This window comes from Trachymyrmex cornetzi, unplaced genomic scaffold, assembly GCF_001594075.2.
Source record: "Trachymyrmex cornetzi isolate Tcor2-1 unplaced genomic scaffold, Tcor1.1 scaffold346, whole genome shotgun sequence".
NCBI classification, from domain to species: domain Eukaryota; kingdom Metazoa; phylum Arthropoda; class Insecta; order Hymenoptera; family Formicidae; genus Trachymyrmex; species Trachymyrmex cornetzi.
Window position 1 is genome coordinate 615,879 of NW_017298173.1, and position 20,242 is coordinate 636,120.

At 30.4% G+C, this 20,242-nt stretch overlaps 1 protein-coding gene across 6 annotated transcripts; it reads right to left on the reverse strand.

Moving 5' to 3' along the window:
* Window positions 1-458: 458 nt before the first annotated feature.
* LOC108763222 (uncharacterized) lies at window positions 459-20,242 on the reverse strand. Of its 6 annotated transcripts, XM_018510666.1 has the most exons (23): window positions 20,032-20,242; window positions 13,803-14,190; window positions 11,574-11,701; window positions 11,289-11,440; window positions 10,319-11,200; window positions 9,781-9,974; window positions 9,658-9,700; window positions 8,165-8,323; window positions 7,495-7,624; window positions 7,200-7,400; window positions 6,960-7,118; window positions 6,702-6,878; window positions 6,363-6,514; window positions 6,203-6,282; window positions 5,696-6,028; window positions 4,709-4,979; window positions 4,553-4,629; window positions 4,257-4,476; window positions 3,732-4,141; window positions 2,073-2,257; window positions 1,496-1,770; window positions 958-1,096; window positions 459-882 (listed from the first exon to the last, which is right to left on the reverse strand). In XM_018510666.1, exons 2-23 carry the CDS (start codon window positions 14,045-14,047, stop codon window positions 680-682), a joined length of 4,815 nt encoding a protein of 1,604 aa, XP_018366168.1. In that variant the 5' UTR covers window positions 14,048-14,190; window positions 20,032-20,242; the 3' UTR covers window positions 459-679. The 6 variants fall into 6 exon arrangements, with proteins under 6 accessions (XP_018366168.1, XP_018366166.1, XP_018366165.1 ...); XM_018510664.1 differs by lacking the exons at window positions 459-882; window positions 958-1,096; window positions 1,496-1,770; window positions 2,073-2,257 and adding an exon at window positions 2,934-3,404 and having other exon boundaries at window positions 10,298-11,200; window positions 13,872-14,190; XM_018510663.1 differs by lacking the exons at window positions 459-882; window positions 958-1,096; window positions 1,496-1,770; window positions 2,073-2,257 and adding an exon at window positions 2,934-3,404.

The window sequence follows — 20,242 nt, forward strand, 5'->3', positions numbered from 1 at the left end:
TTTCTATTTTATGTAATATATATATATTTATTCTCATATTTTTCATACTTTCATAAAAAATAATAATTGTAATAAAATATTTTTCATACTTACATAAAAAATAATAATTGTAATAATAATTGTATGAAAAATTATAATATAATTTTTTATACAATTATTAATTATTACAGCAAATTATTTTTAGTAATGTATAATACATCATAAAGTGATAAAAAAAATATATTCGTATATCGTTATTAACCGTCGATAAATAAATATTTATGTATTGGTAAATATATATGGATAAATAAATGGCGTTAAAAAAATAATTTGTTGAAATATTTTACTTTGAATTCTGTCATAAATTATACTATATTATATTATATCAGTCATCAATTTCTTCTTCATGAGGGATTGCAGAGGTAATATCGATTAAATTATTATATAATATTTTTTAAATATTTATTAATATAGGTCAACAACTTTAGAACACTTTTTTGTCTCCGAGAAGTGTAATCAGAACTGCAAACAAGTTCATAATTATTTACACGACAATGGGAATGTATAAAACTATCGTTTAATTTGGCACGCAATTTTGTACATTGTTAGATTTTTATGCGTTATTAAAGAGGTATTGATGATTATAATTATAACACAAACATTTAAATTCTCTTGAAAATAATTTTACTGAATTTTTTATCTAATAAACGGCATCTGTACTTTCCTGTACTTGAATGAAATTTTGTACAAACGACATACGGTACACGTGCAAGGAGGTGATAGACCCGATGCATGCTCCAATCCAATAAACTATCACATGCTCCATGGACGAGGTTCCCAGACAACCATATTTTAAAGAAGTTGCCAGTGCAGGATTAAAGTAACCGCCGGTGTAATCGAAAGCTGAAATACATTTTAAAGATCAACGATACAGGCATTCTTTCACATCGTAAGAAAGAATATAGAAACATTATCAACCTGCAACTACTAAAGATGTTCCCACGAAGGCATCCATAACTGTGCTAAACCTCGGGTTCAGATCACCCAGCACGCGGGATACCACTCTACACATGCACGTTGCAACGCATTCCACAAGCGCTCCAGTTATAACGGACACCTGAAAAATCATCGCATGTGCTTTTCAATTCATAAAATTATTTCCAATCGCATCCCAAGTAAAACATAGAAGTCATAATAATAATATCATGAGGACATCATCATGACTTCATTCGTCACTTATAAATCAATTTTTAAGTATAAAACGACGTCATGATGACGTTCTGTGATGTCATTTTGACTAAAATATGACTCCGTATTCTACCTGGGATGTATTGAAATTATGAACGCGTACTACATATTGCGCAATACATCGAATGAATAATGAAACCCTTACTTAAAATATTATTTAAAAATTAATATTAGTTTATAAGTATTAGTAAATATATATAGTTTATAAGTATTAGTAAATATTAGTTTATTTGTTGATGGGGGATTAAAAATGACGATTTGATCTTGCCTGCAAATCTGTAGTACAATCGCCATAGGCTCTATTTTTGTGCGTAGAAGCAAATTGTAACGCCCACAATATTTGGATGTACTTAAATATAAGAAGACCGCCGGCCAATTCTGCGCATATCGATAAAAATGCGACAATCAGGGGCTTTTTACGTATTACTACATCCTCCATGTGTGTATAAGGACACGCAGAAGCTTCATCCCAGTTTATCGACCACCAGATTGTTAGTAGAAACAAATAAAGCGCGTACATCCATACTCCCCAATTGTCCGCAACTAAAAAAGTTCGAACTTTTTAGGGGGGAAAATACTTAGGACCAGTGCTATTGTAATATGTACAATAAAATGACAAAAAAATAATATAAAACGTTTTAATCAATAGTTTAAAAATACATACAATGAAAAAATATAATTATAATGCTAACATATATATGTAATAATACGCAATATATAAATATAATTGCAATATAAATAATAGATCTCTGAATCAATCCACAAGATTATCGTTCATTAAAGTTAATTGTATGTGTATAATATCGTAAATGAATACTTATACTTATAAAACAGAGTCAACTTACTTATAATGAGCTCAAAACATGCCCCGCAAAGTTCTGCTGTAGCTATGAATTCAAAAACCAAAGTTCTTGTGAGGGGATAAGAATCAAGATAAAATAATGCATATAGCCTTAGCCAATACGCTATCCAAATCGTGACTCCAATGTACGCTGTAGACACTATCAAGTCTATTGATCCAGGCATTATCCTATTGAGATACGTGCCATTTAAACAAGTGCGGCATCAGCATAATGAAAACGTACGAGCGTAATAAAGCATATCCGATGAACAATCATATATACCACACACTAAAGAGAGATCTACAGTTATACCATCCAATACAGTGATATAATTAATATTTTTACAACGGATCATAAATTTACAAATTATTTATGCATACACTGTCTTTCTCATTAAGATTAATTTTATCATGTAATAATGTGCATTCATACGATAAAACGCGAAACTAACGATGCATTATGTAATTGATTTATTAATTCTATAATATATTGCATAGTTTAATAGAGAAACACAGCAAAAACTTACAAGGTAATCACCAAATCACACTGGCTACTATTTCAACTTTTATTATTTCGGTTTTCATAAAACTTCGCGCACGAGACATTCGCATTGAGTAGGGCTTCACCTAGCGGTTATTTAAAACTAAGAGTACCAAATATATCTGCGCGAATATGTCGCGAGGCTTTAAATAACTCGCCGAGATTGTCTCGAAGCATAGTACTATGAAGCAACGGAATTTTTATTGATTCGGTTTAAAGAATAATATATTAGAAATAATTGATTTAAAAAATTACTCAGAAAAAAAAGATTATATCTCAATAAAATATAATTTGAAAATACATTATACTTTCGTGAGTACATAATCGACGAAGATTCTCGTAGAGAACTGAGTGGCGCAATGCATCAATGACGTCGTGGATGTTGCAGAATTTATATCTGTTGCTTTCATTCAAAATGTTCGCTTTACATATTCATACAAAAAGTTTATAAACCTATAATAATAATACTAGAAAAATCGTTATCTAAAGTACATATCAAGGTCAATCATAAAGGGGACTGCATGTATACAATCAGAAATCATATCTGCAGTTTTATTCGGTTCATGATTTAACTACATTATTTTTTATATACGTCGAAATAAATGATCTCATGTATTGTGAGAAGTAACATTAATCTTAGCACTGTAAAAAAGAAATATTTATTTACAGGGATTGTGGGACTCTTCCGCTTTATGTTTTTTAGCAGTGCTGGGAGAGTCATCTTGATTCTGCGTCCTTGATACTATCCTATGAATTCGTTTAGATTTCAAATACGACATTGTCTCGGCCGATGATCTAAAAATCGATAAAATGATCGTTAAATTAATGTGGTAAATTTATTAATTTAATGATATGGGATTAATACATATTTTCATGTAATTATACATTATACATATTCATTTAGAAGGAATGTCTAAAATGTACTTTGAGAAAATATTTCTGGAAAAGATCAGAATATCCATAGAAAATTGTAATGAAAAAACTCAAGGAATGTTTCATGTATGATCGTATTGTAGTAATCTCAACAATAATTACAAAAACTTAATTATAAAAATATACTTAATCAATTATAAAACTAACATATATAAAAGGTATATGTATATATATATATTTTTTTTATACCTCGTCATTTTCTGTTCCGTCAACATATCCGAAGAATTATTCTCAGATGAATTAGAACTCAACGAATAGGGAATGATCTGATAAGTTCTACTAACGACTTCGTTAGTTGATTCATTATTTTCTGTCACAAATGTGACCATTCGTGTATCTGCATCACTCGTAGATCTTCTTTTATTATTCTCAGACTCCGACTTCGCAGTCTTTACATCTGTCTGATTTTCAACCTTCGGTTTTAACTTACCATCTTGCGTAGGGAAATTTACAGTAGGTAAGTTAATAGTTTTACCCCCTTTAGTATTCATCAATTTAATTAACAAGTTCGATAATTCTTCCCTTTTTCTCGTTACAACAATTTCCTCAAACCATGCTTTTAAGGTTTTAATTGGCAAAGTATAATCTTTAACAGGATCCTAAAAAAGAAATAAACTTATAATCACATTAATAATTTACGTAATTAGAGTAATTATGTAAACAATAAATATAATAATAAAAATACAAAAATATTAGATATTTCAATATACTTGCCTTAAAAAAACTTTCCACATATTGTAAAACATATAATCCGCAATCAGTAAAATTTGATTGTTGGGGTACTTTTGGACACGCTCCTTTAATAGAATCTTTCGAGAACGTCTTTTCTACACCAAGTTTGGCAACATGTTCGCAACTTAAATAATCTCTTAACGTAGCGACTACCCGTGATCTACTAGCACCAGCAAGCGAATCGAATATCAATATACAGGGACTGTAAATTAAATTATTCAAATATTAAAATCACAATAGATTGCATTACAAATACATGATATAAACGTGCTGCTTACTTCCTGACGGTTTCCTTCTGCTCTTCGAGTTTAATATTAATTTGGATTTTATCTTCTTCTGATTGATCTATCTCGTCCTACACGTAAAATATATTACATTATAACCAACTGTTTTAAAATAAAGACAATTATTAATAATTAACAATTTAATTCTACCTCTTCGTCACTGTCCGTTTCCATTTCATCATCGTCGCCTTCTGCTTCGTCTCTCTCAGATCCATCATCATCTAACTGGTCTATCGTTATGGTCGTTGGTACAGGAGTGATTGTTGTAGAGCCAATTGTGACAGCTTTTGCTTTTAATTCTTTTATTTTTTTACTTTTTTGCGGAGTTTTATTAACATAGTTTTCGCTAGTTTTTGCAGTACAGGTGGATACTTTTCCAACTAACCCAGGAAAGCAAATAATAGCCAAGAACCAATGTGCGCTATAAACAATATTAATATGATACGAATTTGGACCAATAAAAATGAATATATATTTAAATAAGAGAAATTCTATATCCGATCAAAGCAGATCTTAGTACTTAAATATTTCTGCGTGAATTTATATACATATCTGATTTACAAACTTCGCGCCGAAATCTTTTTCGGTCTTGAAACACAATCATGAGTAGAAAATAATTTTTTATGCTAATAAGTATCTTTATGATTCTGAGTGAACCCAGTTGGAACATTACATAAAGAACTGCATCTTAATTTATAGAATTCATAGTAGGGATGCACCGGATATCCGGAAAGTATTCAGTATCCGGTATTATCTAGCACTTTTTTACTATCCGATCCGATAGCCGGATATGATTAGTAGCCGAGAATGTATCCGGTTAAAATTTGATATCATTAAATTGTTGATTTTATATTATATAAATGTTCTAGAAATAAGTATGCATATTCATAATGCTATATGTTATACATTGTTGCAAAATTCCAATTTTTTTCTCTGTATAGACTTCTTCTTAGAAGTCATTTTCCCGGAATTCGGTCGGATATTCAGAAAGTGTCGGATATCCGATTCGAAGAAATTGCTTTCTCGGATATCCGATGTTACATTCTGTCCGGATATCCGACATCCGATAATTTTACGACCCGGTGTATGCCTGATTCATAGGATCATTTACGAGATCAAATTTACAGGATTACTTACTGTTCGTTTATGGGAATTATGACAAAATCTTTTTCAAATATATTGACATTTTTCGTCCACTTCTGTACTCTCGCGTGCCGCTTGGCGGCAGGTGTCATTGGCGCGGTGCTTTCGGCAGCTTGGGCATGTGGGCTAGTTAAACGTTTGTAAAAATACGAACTAAACACATGAGTTCTATGTTGATCAGATTCTGATAATACCTCTAAGGTTAAATACTTTAAATAAAAATCTATAATAACATCATTCAAGAATTGATCTTCCGCAAGACATAAGTAATCTTCAGTGTTGATAGCTATTCCTCCTTTTGCAGGAGGTGGTGGATATACAGTTATCCTATAAAAAGAAAGAAATTTTTACGTTTAAAAAATTCCAACAACCATATTTATAAATTTACTGTACATGAAAAATAAAGTAATATTAGATCGAATAGATAAAATTATAAAATATATTTTATCAAATATATCAAATTATTAAAAGACAAAATTGATTATTAAATAAGAGTCTCACGTTTGTATGTCATCACTAACAGCAGTAGTATTTGCTACGTTTTGACTCTGTTTCCGTGTAGTATTATGTGATTGTAAACACTGTAAACACAAAATATATAAAAATATTTGTATTGCATAACATACGTATAATAAAATAAAATTTAATTTTAAATACGTACATCTCTTGGTGATGCCCGTATAAGTATATCATTAGCTTCTTTAGGACTTAATTCGTCTATTTTATCTCCCCGTGAGAATAAGCTTGTTAATACCACCTTTGAATCATCCGGTAACTTATCTGGTAATAATGTAATACGTTTATGCGTGTGATCTAAAAAATAATAAAAACATAAAGTATTAATCATTATTTTTGCAAGAATCTCTTCTGTATATATATAATTATTGTATCGAAAAAAATTGTGGAGATTAAATACTATATAGAATAATCATTAAAATTACAGAAACTACAGAAAATATTTAAAATACAAAGTTCATATAGAGAGATGTCATGTAAATACCTTTCCCAGCAGGGTCATAATATGGCCCCTTTGGATCTTGCATTCCTAATAATTCACGTATCATGGCTCCTGTATTTACAGATGTATAAAAGAATAGTACTGGCATTGTCTTACCAAAATGAATTAAAAGCTTAACTATATCTTTATACTTCACGTCGAAAGAAACAAAACTTGCATCTGTAAAATATTGGAATATTTTTAGAATTTTATGAAATCTTATACCCATAGATATTTTCGTTATAGATAAAATCAACTTACCATCTTCTAATAATGGTACGCTAAATCTTACACCACTATGGGAAATCACTACTTTTTCCCGAGGAATATATTTATAAGAACCTATTCTGACCGTTCGACATTCTAGAGCAGTTTGTGGTAGTTGGCTAACATCCAAAAAATTCTGATTTTCATATATTTCTAAAATTCAATATTTCATTATTATATTATTATATCAGCCGTAAATTTTGATAATCACTTATGCATCTCATACAACATTACCTTTACTATTTTCTTCATTGTCCATAATATCGTCATATAAATTAAAAGAAGAAGTGTTTGTAATTATTGGTTCCTTATCCACAATAGTATCCTCTTCATTAAATGTGTTACTTGCGTTGCCTACTACTGCATTATTATTAATGCTTCCAGTTTTTTTAGGTCTACCTTCTTCCTCTTCGTCAGAAGATATTGTCAAACATTCTAAAAATTAATAAAATAATCATTAATGTATACATGTGTTTCATGCATAAGATATATATGTATATATATATATATAAAACATTATTATATGTACCTGGCTCTTTATGAATAGGCTTTGGTTTGGAAGCTGTACCTTTAGCTTTTCCCTTGGATCGTTTGGGACCATCTCGTTCTATTTTCTCTGATTTCGTAGCATTTCGTTCGTTGTTCTTCTTATAAAACATCTATAAAAATATACAATCTTAATACATTTCTACAAACCGACACGGGAAATATTGATAGAAGAAATGGTTGACGAAAGTATATGATACACTACTACTAAATTACTCTAATAGCACATTTATTGGCACAGTTATTGGCACAATGATTCAAAATGTCCTTAATTAACCAATGTTATCGCCAATAAACGGCCACTAGGATACATGATACATTATATGATACATTAAGATGATCGTAGTAAACTGCTTTCGATATGACCTGTAATGACATGACAATGATATAAAACGTCTTAGTTTTAAAATTAGTTCTTGGCTAAATCCTTCTCTAAACAAAATACTTCTTAATGACCATACGCTGAAAGCACTCTAAATTTGCTATATTAAAATGCTATGTTAATAGTCCTCTTAAACTAAACTCTTAATTTTAAGTAAATTAAATCTGTTAGCAATATCAATCAAACAATAGATTATTGTAATAAGATCTCATTATAACATTGTAATCATAAGAATATATCGGTCTTCTGGCATCGCAGACATAATCCTTACATCGACAGACATCCCAGCCTCCTTCCTTTCTGCTATGGGTATCGATTTGACTCCATCAATTTTTATTTTTGTATTACATCGTTCACATCGGTTGAAGAATAGTGAACTGTATCCGCAGTGTGGACAGAGAGCAAGCATTCCTTTGACCAAAATAGGTTCCTAGTAATAACATGGTATACTTCGTACTTGTAGAATATCATTTAGTACTTGTAGAATATCATTTGAATGATGGACTTTAAGTGTACTCCCTTAATTTTTTACGGAAATTCTTATCAATCGCTATCAATGTGATATTATTACATATTGTATATAAATTATCATTAACCCTTAACTACAGCTACAAAAATTACATATAAGCTTTAAAATGTTCCGTGAAGAGTACAGAATGCAAGTGAATCTCCGCTTTACCTACAATTTAGGACTACATAGTATCAATTATACAGATTATATCAATCGCGTCTAAAATTTTTGCTTCGGGTCCAAACACCGACAAAATATTAATAAAGACCGACATTATTATGTCCGTAACAGACTGCAGATTAACCATTGCCCGATTCTATTTCAGTCAATGTAGTGAGTCCATCGCGATTAACTGAAATAGAACCGGACAATCGTCAATCGTAATCATCAACCCGTAATCCAGGGCTTTACGGGAGTTAAGGATTATTTAGACTGACCGTAATCTGTAAAAATTGATCATAATTGATTATTCCCCTCATATTTGGCTGTGATTAGTTAATTCTTACAGATTAAGGCATAAGTTAACAGATTACGGCCAGTATATATGATCCTTTAGTATGATCATCCAGAGAACCCGATATTGAAGAATGTTGACATTATTAATTATTTTTGTTATTCTCTCTCTCTCTCTCTCTCTCCAAGGATAAATTAATGAGGACTGTACTTTCCTTAATAATTGTTTTATCATCAGAAACGTATAAATTTGACAATTTTGAAATCGCCTTGGAACAGCTAAAACAGTTGATGTCAGCGTTCTTCAATTACCGCCAGATTCACGCGGGATAATCACTTTAATTTACATAAGTATCGGTCTTTAGTAGTACCTCGTCGCCCAAATAATGACCCGTTGCTGTAGTCGAGAGTTAACTATTGTATACTATATTTACTTCATTTAATTCTGTCTCTTCCATTCTGTTATTTTTACATAATACATCTATTATATCATTTATATAAGTATCGAACATAATACAGTAATATTATTGATATGTTAAAATAAAGAAATTGGCATAGTATCAACAAAACAATATTACTGTAAATTATATAAATCATATATTTTTATATTAAAGTTAGATATTATCGAATATTTCAAAACAATAAATTTTTTAAGAATTAAATATTCCAAATTTTGAACTTTAAGAAAAATAAAATTCCATTATATTCGCAATATAAACAGAATTGAAAAGAGTAGCATAATTTTTATGCCAATATCCTTATTTAATCAAATTTTTTTTACACTGAATCTATAAGCTCACCTCAATGGTTTGTGAAGAGGTGTTACTATTTTCATCCGATGCACTGAAAATATTGTCATTTTAGAATTTTTTGTAATATAATTGGATATTACAGTATAAATATAATACAATTTCATATCTTACTTGGTACTTTGGGATAAATTTTCAATTTTTGCAGTGGAGCTCACAATTTCCTGAGTAGTGTTACAATCACCATCAATACCCTCGAAGGATGTTGAAAGCAACCCGGAATCTCTTGGCTCCACTATGTAGTTTATACCCAGTGCGGGATCATCCACCAGGGAAACTTGCGTATCATTAGGGAATGGAATATTCACCTAAGAACATTTTATGTAATATATAAAAATAAAATATCTCGCAAAAATTCGATTGTTACTAATCATTGTGATTGCCTTACAATTCTGAAGCCGTGTCAAAACAACATATAATTGCAATTACCAAATGGAAAATTTTCTTACGTTATTCATTGCATAAGAAAATTTATAAATTTTTTAGACGTTGATATCGATGCAATAAATATTCCTTTAATATTTTGAAATATATTTTACAAAATTCTTCAAAATTTTCAAATTTTTCAAACTATATAGCAATTTGTCAATTAATCTGTACAATTTTTCTACAAATCTTTGTAGAAACATACCTGGCTCAAGACTGCACGTACCTGATCCAATAGGTCGTGTACAGTGCAGTCCTCGTTCGGTATATCGAACGTGATTAGTCTCTGTTCTCCTGTGGCTAACATTACTAACATTTTTGCCGTATTTCCTTGAATTTGTTGCTGAACTACGGCATTTGCTGGGTCATTAATTGTGTTTTTAAGGTAAGCGATGCTTTCACTTGAACTGGTTTCATGTTCTAATCGTGGTGAAGAAGACTGTTGTGTATGCCCTTTCTCCTGAACAAGTTCCGAAGGAGTGACTTCCATTTCAGTATTAGTAACGGGTGTACTATGTTCAGCTGATGAAGAGACTGACATTACCACGGATGGTTTCGGTAATTGTTGTGTAGAGATTGAAACTTGTTGTGTTCTTTGTTGCGTAGAACTTATAAACTGACGAGTGGAATTATGCGATGAGGAATGAATATGCTGCAAAGTATGAGAGAGTCGTGTGTTATTTTGAAAAAACCTTTGTTTCTCGAGTTGTAGTTTTAACTGTTTAATTTTAGCTTGCTTGATTTGCTCATTTAAATGCTCCATATCCGGAGGTTGCATTCTCGTTGGTGTTTTAGAAATTTCAGGAGGAACTATTGCCACAGGTCGCACGTGCGAAATATTTGAATTAGGAGTACGAACAGGCCTCACAGCCACAAGATGTCTTTGTGAACCGATATTTTTACAGACAGACAACGTAGATTTAGGACCAGTTGTATTCGAATTTTGAATCCGGTTTTCCATCGTAGTTACTACCTTTATTCCTGGAGTTTGAGATACGATACCCACAACGTTATTTGTTAACTGTCGACTTTTAATCTGACAAGGTTTAACACTTAATTTTTTTTCCATTTGACATGGATATGATTCAGAATTTACATAAAAAGGCGGCTAAAAGTAAAAATAATTATAATGTCATTATTAAAGGAGTATAATTAATTTTTTTTATTAAACATTATTATAATGTGTAATAACTTACTGTAATATTATTTTGTATATTACTTTTAGTTAAAATGGCAGTCTGATTTTTTTCTAACAATGCATTTTGCTTCGCTATTGTAGAAGTATTAGCGTTTGGTATTTTCATATACTGCACTGACTGCCCTTCATTTTTACATTCTGCCTTAATACCTGAAAAAATAGCTTATTCATCGTATTGTAAACAAGAAAAATACCATAAACCAATATTATGCACAATAATAAAATGTAAAATAAATTAGCAGATTTTGCAAAGCACATTAATATAGCACAATCATTTACTTACCAGTATTACTTGCAATGCTCACAATATTTTCATTAACAATATGTGCATTCACGGTATTTAATACCTCCTGTTTCAGTATCTCCTGGGTTTCAGATAGATCATTCGTTTTGATTATATAAACATTTTGTCTGAAAAGTAATAAACACTATTACATATACAGTTATACAAGTGCATCTTATTTTAGCCAAATATAAAAGATATTAACATGAATACTATATGTATTTATCGGTAAAAAGTGTATTATTATGTATTATTTTATTCTACTAAAAATATTACTTATGATGAGCAATTAGATGAAATTAATAACAAAAACAGAATTGGAACAAAAGTTTGCTATCTGGATGCGAGATACAACTTTTATAATGGTAAATTATTATTCGATCAAAACTTCAATTTAGGAAAAAATATTTTTTTTTTCAAGATAAGATTAGATACATTTTTATTCCAATATAATTATTTTTAATATAATTATAATTATTTTAATACTAATTTTTCTTTTTCTTTTTAAGAATGGACTGTATCAAATACACCTAATACTATTTTTTTTTAAATACTTGACGTTTCTAATAAGAGAAAATATTTGTGTGCTAGATTAAAATTTAAACTCACATACAAAATATTCGATAAATTAAAAAACTTAAATAGAACTAGAATAACTACTAACACAAAAGATCGCTCATAGGCCACACATGTTAAGGATGGATTGTATCAAATATATAACATTATTCTTTAATTATCATTCACAGTTTCTAATCATTATTTCTGATTATTTCTATTCCATAAATACATGTGTATTTAATTTCAATTTGTATTTTATTAATTTGTAATATCTGTATTTTGTCTTAAATAAAAATTCTATATATACACAAAAACGCACATACATACACAACACACCATAATCAATAAATTAGTATAAACAGATTTATAATACAAAACCCTTTAATAATATTCTCTTTGAGGCACACGCGTACAAGGAAAAAACTCATACATAAAGTATAAAACACTCAATTTTCTGAACAAACAGAAGAAAGAATTATTCAAATTTTTATCCTCATAAAAATCGAAAGTTAAACAAAAATATAAATATGAATGTAATACCATAAAAGATGAGATAAATATAATAACTATAATAAAAAAGTTAAAAAGTTTATTGTATTCTTAACCCTTAATACATACGAAAATTTTCCAGTCATTTATTACACACGATGGGTTGTTCGTATTCCGGGTTAATTTTCATCACTTTTACAAGTATATATACGAAAATTATTTAATAATTCTTATTTATACTTTATAAAAATTAAGTGTTTCTTATATATACTTTAACACCTTTAAAAACTATAACGTTATATTTAAAAAATTGTATATATAAATGTTAAAACTAATGACTTGGTGGCTTAGTACTAAAAAAAAAAAAAAAATGCACAGAACACGAATGATCTAATTATATATACTAAGGATTAATTTCTTTGTAACATTTTTGCAGTTTTGGTATGAAAATTGTATTATATAAAACAGAATTGAATATAATTAAATATACACTGCTATTACTTACACAATACTACGTTTAAAAAAAAAATAGTTTTATACTTTATATTTAAATTTATAAAAAGTGCAAAATATAGATACTTTTTACTATTTTTATCTTTATCATATTTAGAACACAATTATATATTTACGTATACATATATATTTACATATATGTATAGTATATATGGTATGTTCAATAGAATGATAGAAGACTACTTTAAGAAGCACCTGTTACAATAATGTTATGCAATCCTGATATGTAAGGAAAATTACTTTCATGTTATACAATCCTGATATGTATGGAAACATTCCCATATATAAGAAGTGTTATTAAATTAAGTGCGCTTTCTATGAATGTTCGAAAAGAGTTATTATACACTTTAAAAACCCGAAATAACATCTTAATCTCAAAATGTATGGCCCATTATATATGATATTTAAAATATCAAGATACACGTTTTACAGATTAAGATATTTATATTATTTTAGAACCATATTAAAGTTTATCTCTTACAACCAGCATCGATACTCTAGACTATTTGTTTTTTTGAGAAATATTAAAATTATACAAATTTATTATTAAATTTTTGAATCTATATATTTTGAATCTATATATTTTTTCTAAAATATCAAAAGCTTAGAGCTCTTCTACCCTATCCCGGTACAATTCGAGCAATTGAAAATGCATGCTGTATAAGTTACCCTTGTTCCAACCGCGTCGTAGATATTTGATTCCCTAAATTAATAGTTTGCGGGGTTAATATTGCCTGCCTGTTTTGTGGTGCAGTAGTATAAGTCACAAGCCGTTGTGAACCATTACTGCTATCACTAACATCCTCAACAACAAACTGAATATGTTGGCCGTCTGTAGTACAGATTCTTGGTACTTCTTCTAATGTGAAAGTACCACTGGCATTATGAACAACATTATAATAATGTGTATCCATATTATTCAAAACTTAGGTGTTAGCAAATATGATCCTTTCTCAATTAATAAAGACCAAAATTGGATTGTGCTAATACACTGATTTAGACCAATCCATCAATATCATGTCTGTAGAGGAATCTGCTAATATTTATGTGGTACAACCTATGGAAAATAATAACTAATTATATTCGACTTTTACGTATAATTTCAAAAGGTAAGCAAATATATCCGAACAATACAATTGTTGAGGAAATAATGTTGAAATAATATAGAAATACACTGTAAACTTAACAGCGTGAAGACTTGTTAACACACAAAAATAATGTAGTGTTGTGTAAAATAGACTTTAAATGCCATATTATCAAAGCACATATAAAAAATTACGTTTGTAAAATTATATATTATTTAACTGGAATCTAATTGTGTTTAAGTATTTGTAAAGTGCACGAATTTTATAATATATAAACGTATGTAAAATTATATCAGAAATTCTAAAATGTTTATATATACATACATACACACACACATATATACATATATATATGTATAGAGAAAAGTCACCGATATCGATACTACTCTGTTTTTAGACATATTTCTTAAACAAAAGGTAAAAATAAAACTTTGAAAATATAAGTACAAAGTAAAAAGTGTCTTCTATCAGATAATAGATATAAGCAATTTTTATAATACTGTTTGCAATTTTGCAATAATTAATTTTTTCATAAGGTCAGCAAAAATGAGCGTTTGACAAAATAGGCTCCAAAACTGACACAGTAGGCAGTAATGCTATATATTCCTATTCTTTTTTTTTAACAAGAATTATTTGCATAGAGTACCTACAAGTGAATGTATATAAGATATTCTAGAATCTTTTCACTCTCTCTTCGTTATAAAATATTTTTATTGAATTATATGCATATTTCCTTTATGCTGTTCTGCAATATGCAAATATGTAACGCGATAGTTTTTCAAGAGTTATTCTATATATGCACGATTGTCTTCAGCTCCAATAGAGCTATTTGACACTATAAAGGAACATTATAAAGATTAAGTTAGCTCATGATCTGATTTACAGACAGGTGTGGCGGTTTACGCTGCATCCCAATTTTATATTTAAAATCATATTATGAAAAAACTAAAAAAAAAATAATATAAATAAAACTGATTTAGGAAGCTACAATTTAGAATAACGTAATATCAACAATATACTATTATTTAAACTACGCAATTTACAAAAGAAAATCGTAAGAATTTTATTTTCACAATCGTAGAATTCGTTTTTAGTTGATTTAGTATATAAATAAGCCACAAATATACGAATTATAAGTTTATACTTCTTTAATTAGCTAAACAGATCATGATTTTATTAGTATTAATAAAGTGCAATTAGTTTCTGAGAAATAAGAGGGTGTTGCTTTAGGAGACCTATCCTCAGTATCGACGACTTTCCTCTATACTAATAAGAGGAACACCAGGTGGGGTCGGGGATTTTGATGCACTTTTTACAGGCTGTTCTTGAGCAAAAAAAAAAACAATACGTGTCCGTCCATTGGCCCATAGTTTCAAAGAAATCGATTTTTTAAATAATTATTGTAATAATTTGAAAAACGTACTGTATAAATGTAAATATCTTTATAAATTTCATTTTAATTTAATATTATTAGTTTTATTTACATAGTACGTTTTTCGAATTATTATAATAATTATTTAAAAAATCGATTTCTTCGAAACACTGAGCCAATGGCTGAAACGGCCGGACATGTATCGTTTTTTTTCGCTCAAAAACAGCCTGTATAAAGCGCATCAAAATCCTCGACCCCATCACCTGATATTCCCCTTGTAAGTAAAATACACAATCTTAACATTTATTGAAGAGAAACTTCAGTATAAGAAAATAAATACGGAAAAATATTTTCACATTAATGGAAACTTTTAAAGTAGTCTCCTATTAAAATTAATTTTTTTCAACATTCTAAATACAAATTCTGCTAACTGCTAATCGTTATCGTCAAAATATATGTATCTATCGCATCTTTTTTCGATTCAAAAAAGTTATAAATTTTTGTATAATTTTGTGCTTCAAAGATATCTTATATCATAATAAAAAAAAGTAATAATATGACAACGATCATGTATATATTTTAGTTGCGTTATAAGATGTGTTAATTTGTTTACCAAACGTAAATTTGCAAACTATAATAGCATGATAGAAGATAATTTGAAATATTAACATAATGAAATATTATTGTAAACAGAACTGTTTAATCAAAGATATAAAAGGAACTTTAATAAGAGAAAATATAAATGTATTATTCGAGATTATCGAATTTTATATATATTTCATATAATTTTATGTACAAAGAGCTTCATCACTAACACAATTAATTATTAACATGTTAACAAATTTGAAAATAGTAAATGTGTATTTCTAGTTCACTGAAGGCCTAGACATTACAGGTCTAGAAACTACACTTTCCATTTGATGACAAAAGTTGTCACAAACATCATTCTGTCTTTATTATTCATTGAATGTCAAGAAAGATGAAATTATATTGGTGATGACTTGTGTTACATTAAATGGAAAGCATCCAATAGATAAATCCATAGTGCAATCACTCATTAAAGGCCTTGGCATATACAAAAACTTAAAACGCAAGATTTAGTCCGGATCTACAACAGGTATTTTAAGCCTTAAGCCGTAAGCAATTGACCAATTACAGTCGAATGTGAGGAGAATAATCGATTGTGATTCGTCCATTTTTTACGGCTTAAAAATCTATTGTAGGTCCGGACTTAAGCAAGGTTGTGGACAAGGTATCAGCCACTACCATGGCACATAAAAAAACTTAAGACGTAAGACTTAAGCAATAAGCGAATCGACCAATTAAGGCCATGGCACATAAAAAAAACTTAAGGCGTAAGACTTAAGCAGTAAGTGAATCGACCAATCACAATAGAGACCGTAAGACCATAACGTAAGCAGTAGCAAACCCAACATGTTTGCTCAGTCCACAACCTTGCTTTAAGAGGCCGTAAGCAGTAAGCCCTAAGGGCCTCATACAAAATTCCGCAACAGTGACCGTAAGACAGTGACGTAAATTTAAGCCGATGAGCCAATCAAGATATTGCTTTAAGTCTACGTAATCTAACGGAAATGGAAAAGACAGTAAACTTATCCAAAACTTCGCAATAAAGTGAATTTCAACCGGTTGAAATTTGCCTTAAGTTTACTGTTATTTCTATTTCCGTTAGAGTACGTAGATCTAAAGCAATATTCTGATTGACTCATCGGCTTAAGTTTACGTCTTACGATCAATGTTACGGAATTTTGTGTGCGGCAGCTCTAAGAAATTGACTAATCACAGTTAAATGAGAAAAATAATTGACTGTGATTGGTCAATTTCTTACAGCTTACGGCCTCTTAAAGTAAAGTTGTGGACAAGGTATGAGTAGCAATTTCAGGTGCGTTCCGTTATTCGCTATGAGTACTGAAAATCTATAGTATATATAACGTGAACTATAAATTTTCAATACTCGCAGTAAATAACGAAATACATTCTTCATGTGATTAGTAGATTTAAAGGTAAGAACTAATCACATTCGACTACTACTTAGCTCTTTAATGAGTAATTGTACTACTAGATGCACTTAATGAAAAGCATAGGCAATAGAAACAGGGAATAACAGATTTCAACCTACCGGTTACATCAGAATATATGGTTTCTAGGTTGAAATTTGTTAATTTCCTGTCCTTATTGTCTGTGCTCTTCATTGTGTCTACATCCTTAAAAGATAAAATAATTGTAATCTTATATATAGTAAGTAACATAAATTATATCACGAGGTACGTTCTAACAAACTTTTTAGAATATACGTAACTCATGATAAATAAAACAAGAATAATGTAAAATTCTTTGTGTAGGTCACTTTTTTTATATTAAAATGTTATAATAATAATTTTTTATATTAGTTTTTAATTAAACAAAATAATCTCCGCATGTATACCAATCATTAAAGGACTATTTATAATGGAGGTAGTATACCGTAAGTTATAAAAAATCGATGTGATAGTCGATTAAAGGACATGATACATAGAAAAAAGCAATAAAATGTAAGCAGAAGAGATTCAACATGTTGGAGTCGCTACTGCTTACATTATGACCTTACGGTCATGTTTTCTATTGTGATTGGCAAATTCGCTTACTGTATACGTTTTAGAGCTGCCGCACACGTTTAACATTTTCTTTAGCCAAGTGGATTTCGACCTCTATTGCGAGGCCAATCATGCATTTAACATCATACAATGGAAATAGTACGATGTAGTAAATTTTAAGTCGCAAGAAATCGACCAATCACAGAAACACAGACATTCGATTGTAATTGGTCATTATTGGTCAATTTCTTGCGGCTTAAGGCTCAAAGCTTAGGTAATGGCTTATTGTAGAAAACTCATTACAGCTTACGGCTTACACAATATTACTTCCATTACAGACAGTTTATAATTGGCCAATTCGCGTACTGCTTACATCTTATTCCCTTACATTTTTCTATGTTCCTGACCTTACTGGTTAAATCTTTTTGTGCCATATCCTTAATTACTTTCTTCACATTAGATTGCGATTAGTCAATATCTTATGGCTTACAGCTTACACACAGCCTCTATTGTAAATGATCCTTAATGTATCGTAACTGGACCTGTATTCTGCACATGTCTACCAACTGTTGGTGTTGTTATGTGTTATTGTACAGATATTTGAGCCCATTCTACAATTGCAGTTGTAGTTGAAAGAATCGAGCAATCATAGTTGAATATTCTCCTCATAGTCAACTGTAATTGATCAATTCTTACAACTAAAACTACAATTATATTTACATAATTATAAAATAGGCTATATATGATAAAAAAGCTGTGAAACAAGAGAGATGAATTATTTGTGTCGCATTCTCCAATACTCCAGTACGTTCGTTAGAGTGAACAAGAGCTATGATAGGAGCTTGCAACATGAATAAATCTAGAGATAACGATATTGAAAACATCACACCAATCATACAACTTGAGATTTTAAATTAAGAAAAGTGTCGAGCTTAACGAATTTATTTTAATACTTGATTCAAAAAATTAGTTTACCCTGATTGTGAATAACGTAAAATATTAAATAGAGTGATGTAACAAATTGATTTTTGACATAATGAACAAATATGATCTAAAGTGACTGAACAGCTGTAAGGAATACAAGAACAGATTGTTTATATTTAAATATTTCTTTGTGCAAAAGATGTGGGAAACGTGAGAAGATGATGCCTTAACGTTATCATTAACATGTTATATTCGACAATATATTTACAGTGATTTGACGCCACATGTAATTAGGACAAGCTGATTTAACTTCCACAAGACACTTGTTGGAGAAAGCTACGCGATGCGGTTGTCGAACACAAGATCTACAGCGATTTCAGTGCAGGAGCCAGTGCAGGATTCTTCTAAGAACGCGATGGAGCAATGTGATCGAGAGCAACGGAACGTCGCGACAGCGTACGGTTTAAAGCTCGCGACGATCATAACCTAAAAACCAGAGCACAAAGGGAGTCGCGACCGTGCTTCCTCGTCTTCTCGTCACGACGTCCGTTACGGAGGATAAACAGAAGGTTCCGAATATTCAGGCGAACTGACCGATAATGATAAACAAGAAATTAGCACGTTTTTGACGATTTAAAACGGGAAAATCGTACTCGCGGAACTGTTCTTAAACGGAATCTCATAACCTCGTCGCATGGATTAAAGGATTAATCGTAGGGACGGGGAGGGGCTTCAAAGGCCGGTATCGACACGTTATCTCATGGAGAGGCACGGCGTGGCGCAACTGACAATTCGTTGATTGAAAAACACATGATCGAGAAACGCGTTACAACGAGCGCGACGGCGACGACGATACTGATCTTTTCTTCTCTACTTACGCGAGACTACCGATGTCTCAATAATGAGCGTACAACGACGATACTTACGATCATTCCCACAAGTTGTGTTTTATATAAACACGCCGTAACAAATTCGAGCTAGAGACCGTACTCAGCACTTTAACTCGTTTTTCTTCCGATCTCACTTGGATGCGTTCGGCGAAAATAAATAACAACTGCACCTCGCCATTTTACGTATCCATTCGCACGGGCGAACACCGCGCTGCGATGCGATGGTTTGCGATCACCAACACCACGA

Coding starts and splice junctions, on each gene's coding strand:
- LOC108763222 (XM_018510666.1), bottom strand. CDS start 14,047: ATGGATACACATTATTATAATGTTGTTCATAATGCCAGTGGTACTTTC. Junction 11,441..11,573: donor GAGCATTGCAAGTAATACTG/GTAAGTAAATGA, acceptor CTATTTTTTCAG/GTATTAAGGCAGAATGTAAA. Junction 1,097..1,495: donor ATTGTACTACAGATTTGCAG/GCAAGATCAAAT, acceptor ATGATTTTTCAG/GTGTCCGTTATAACTGGAGC.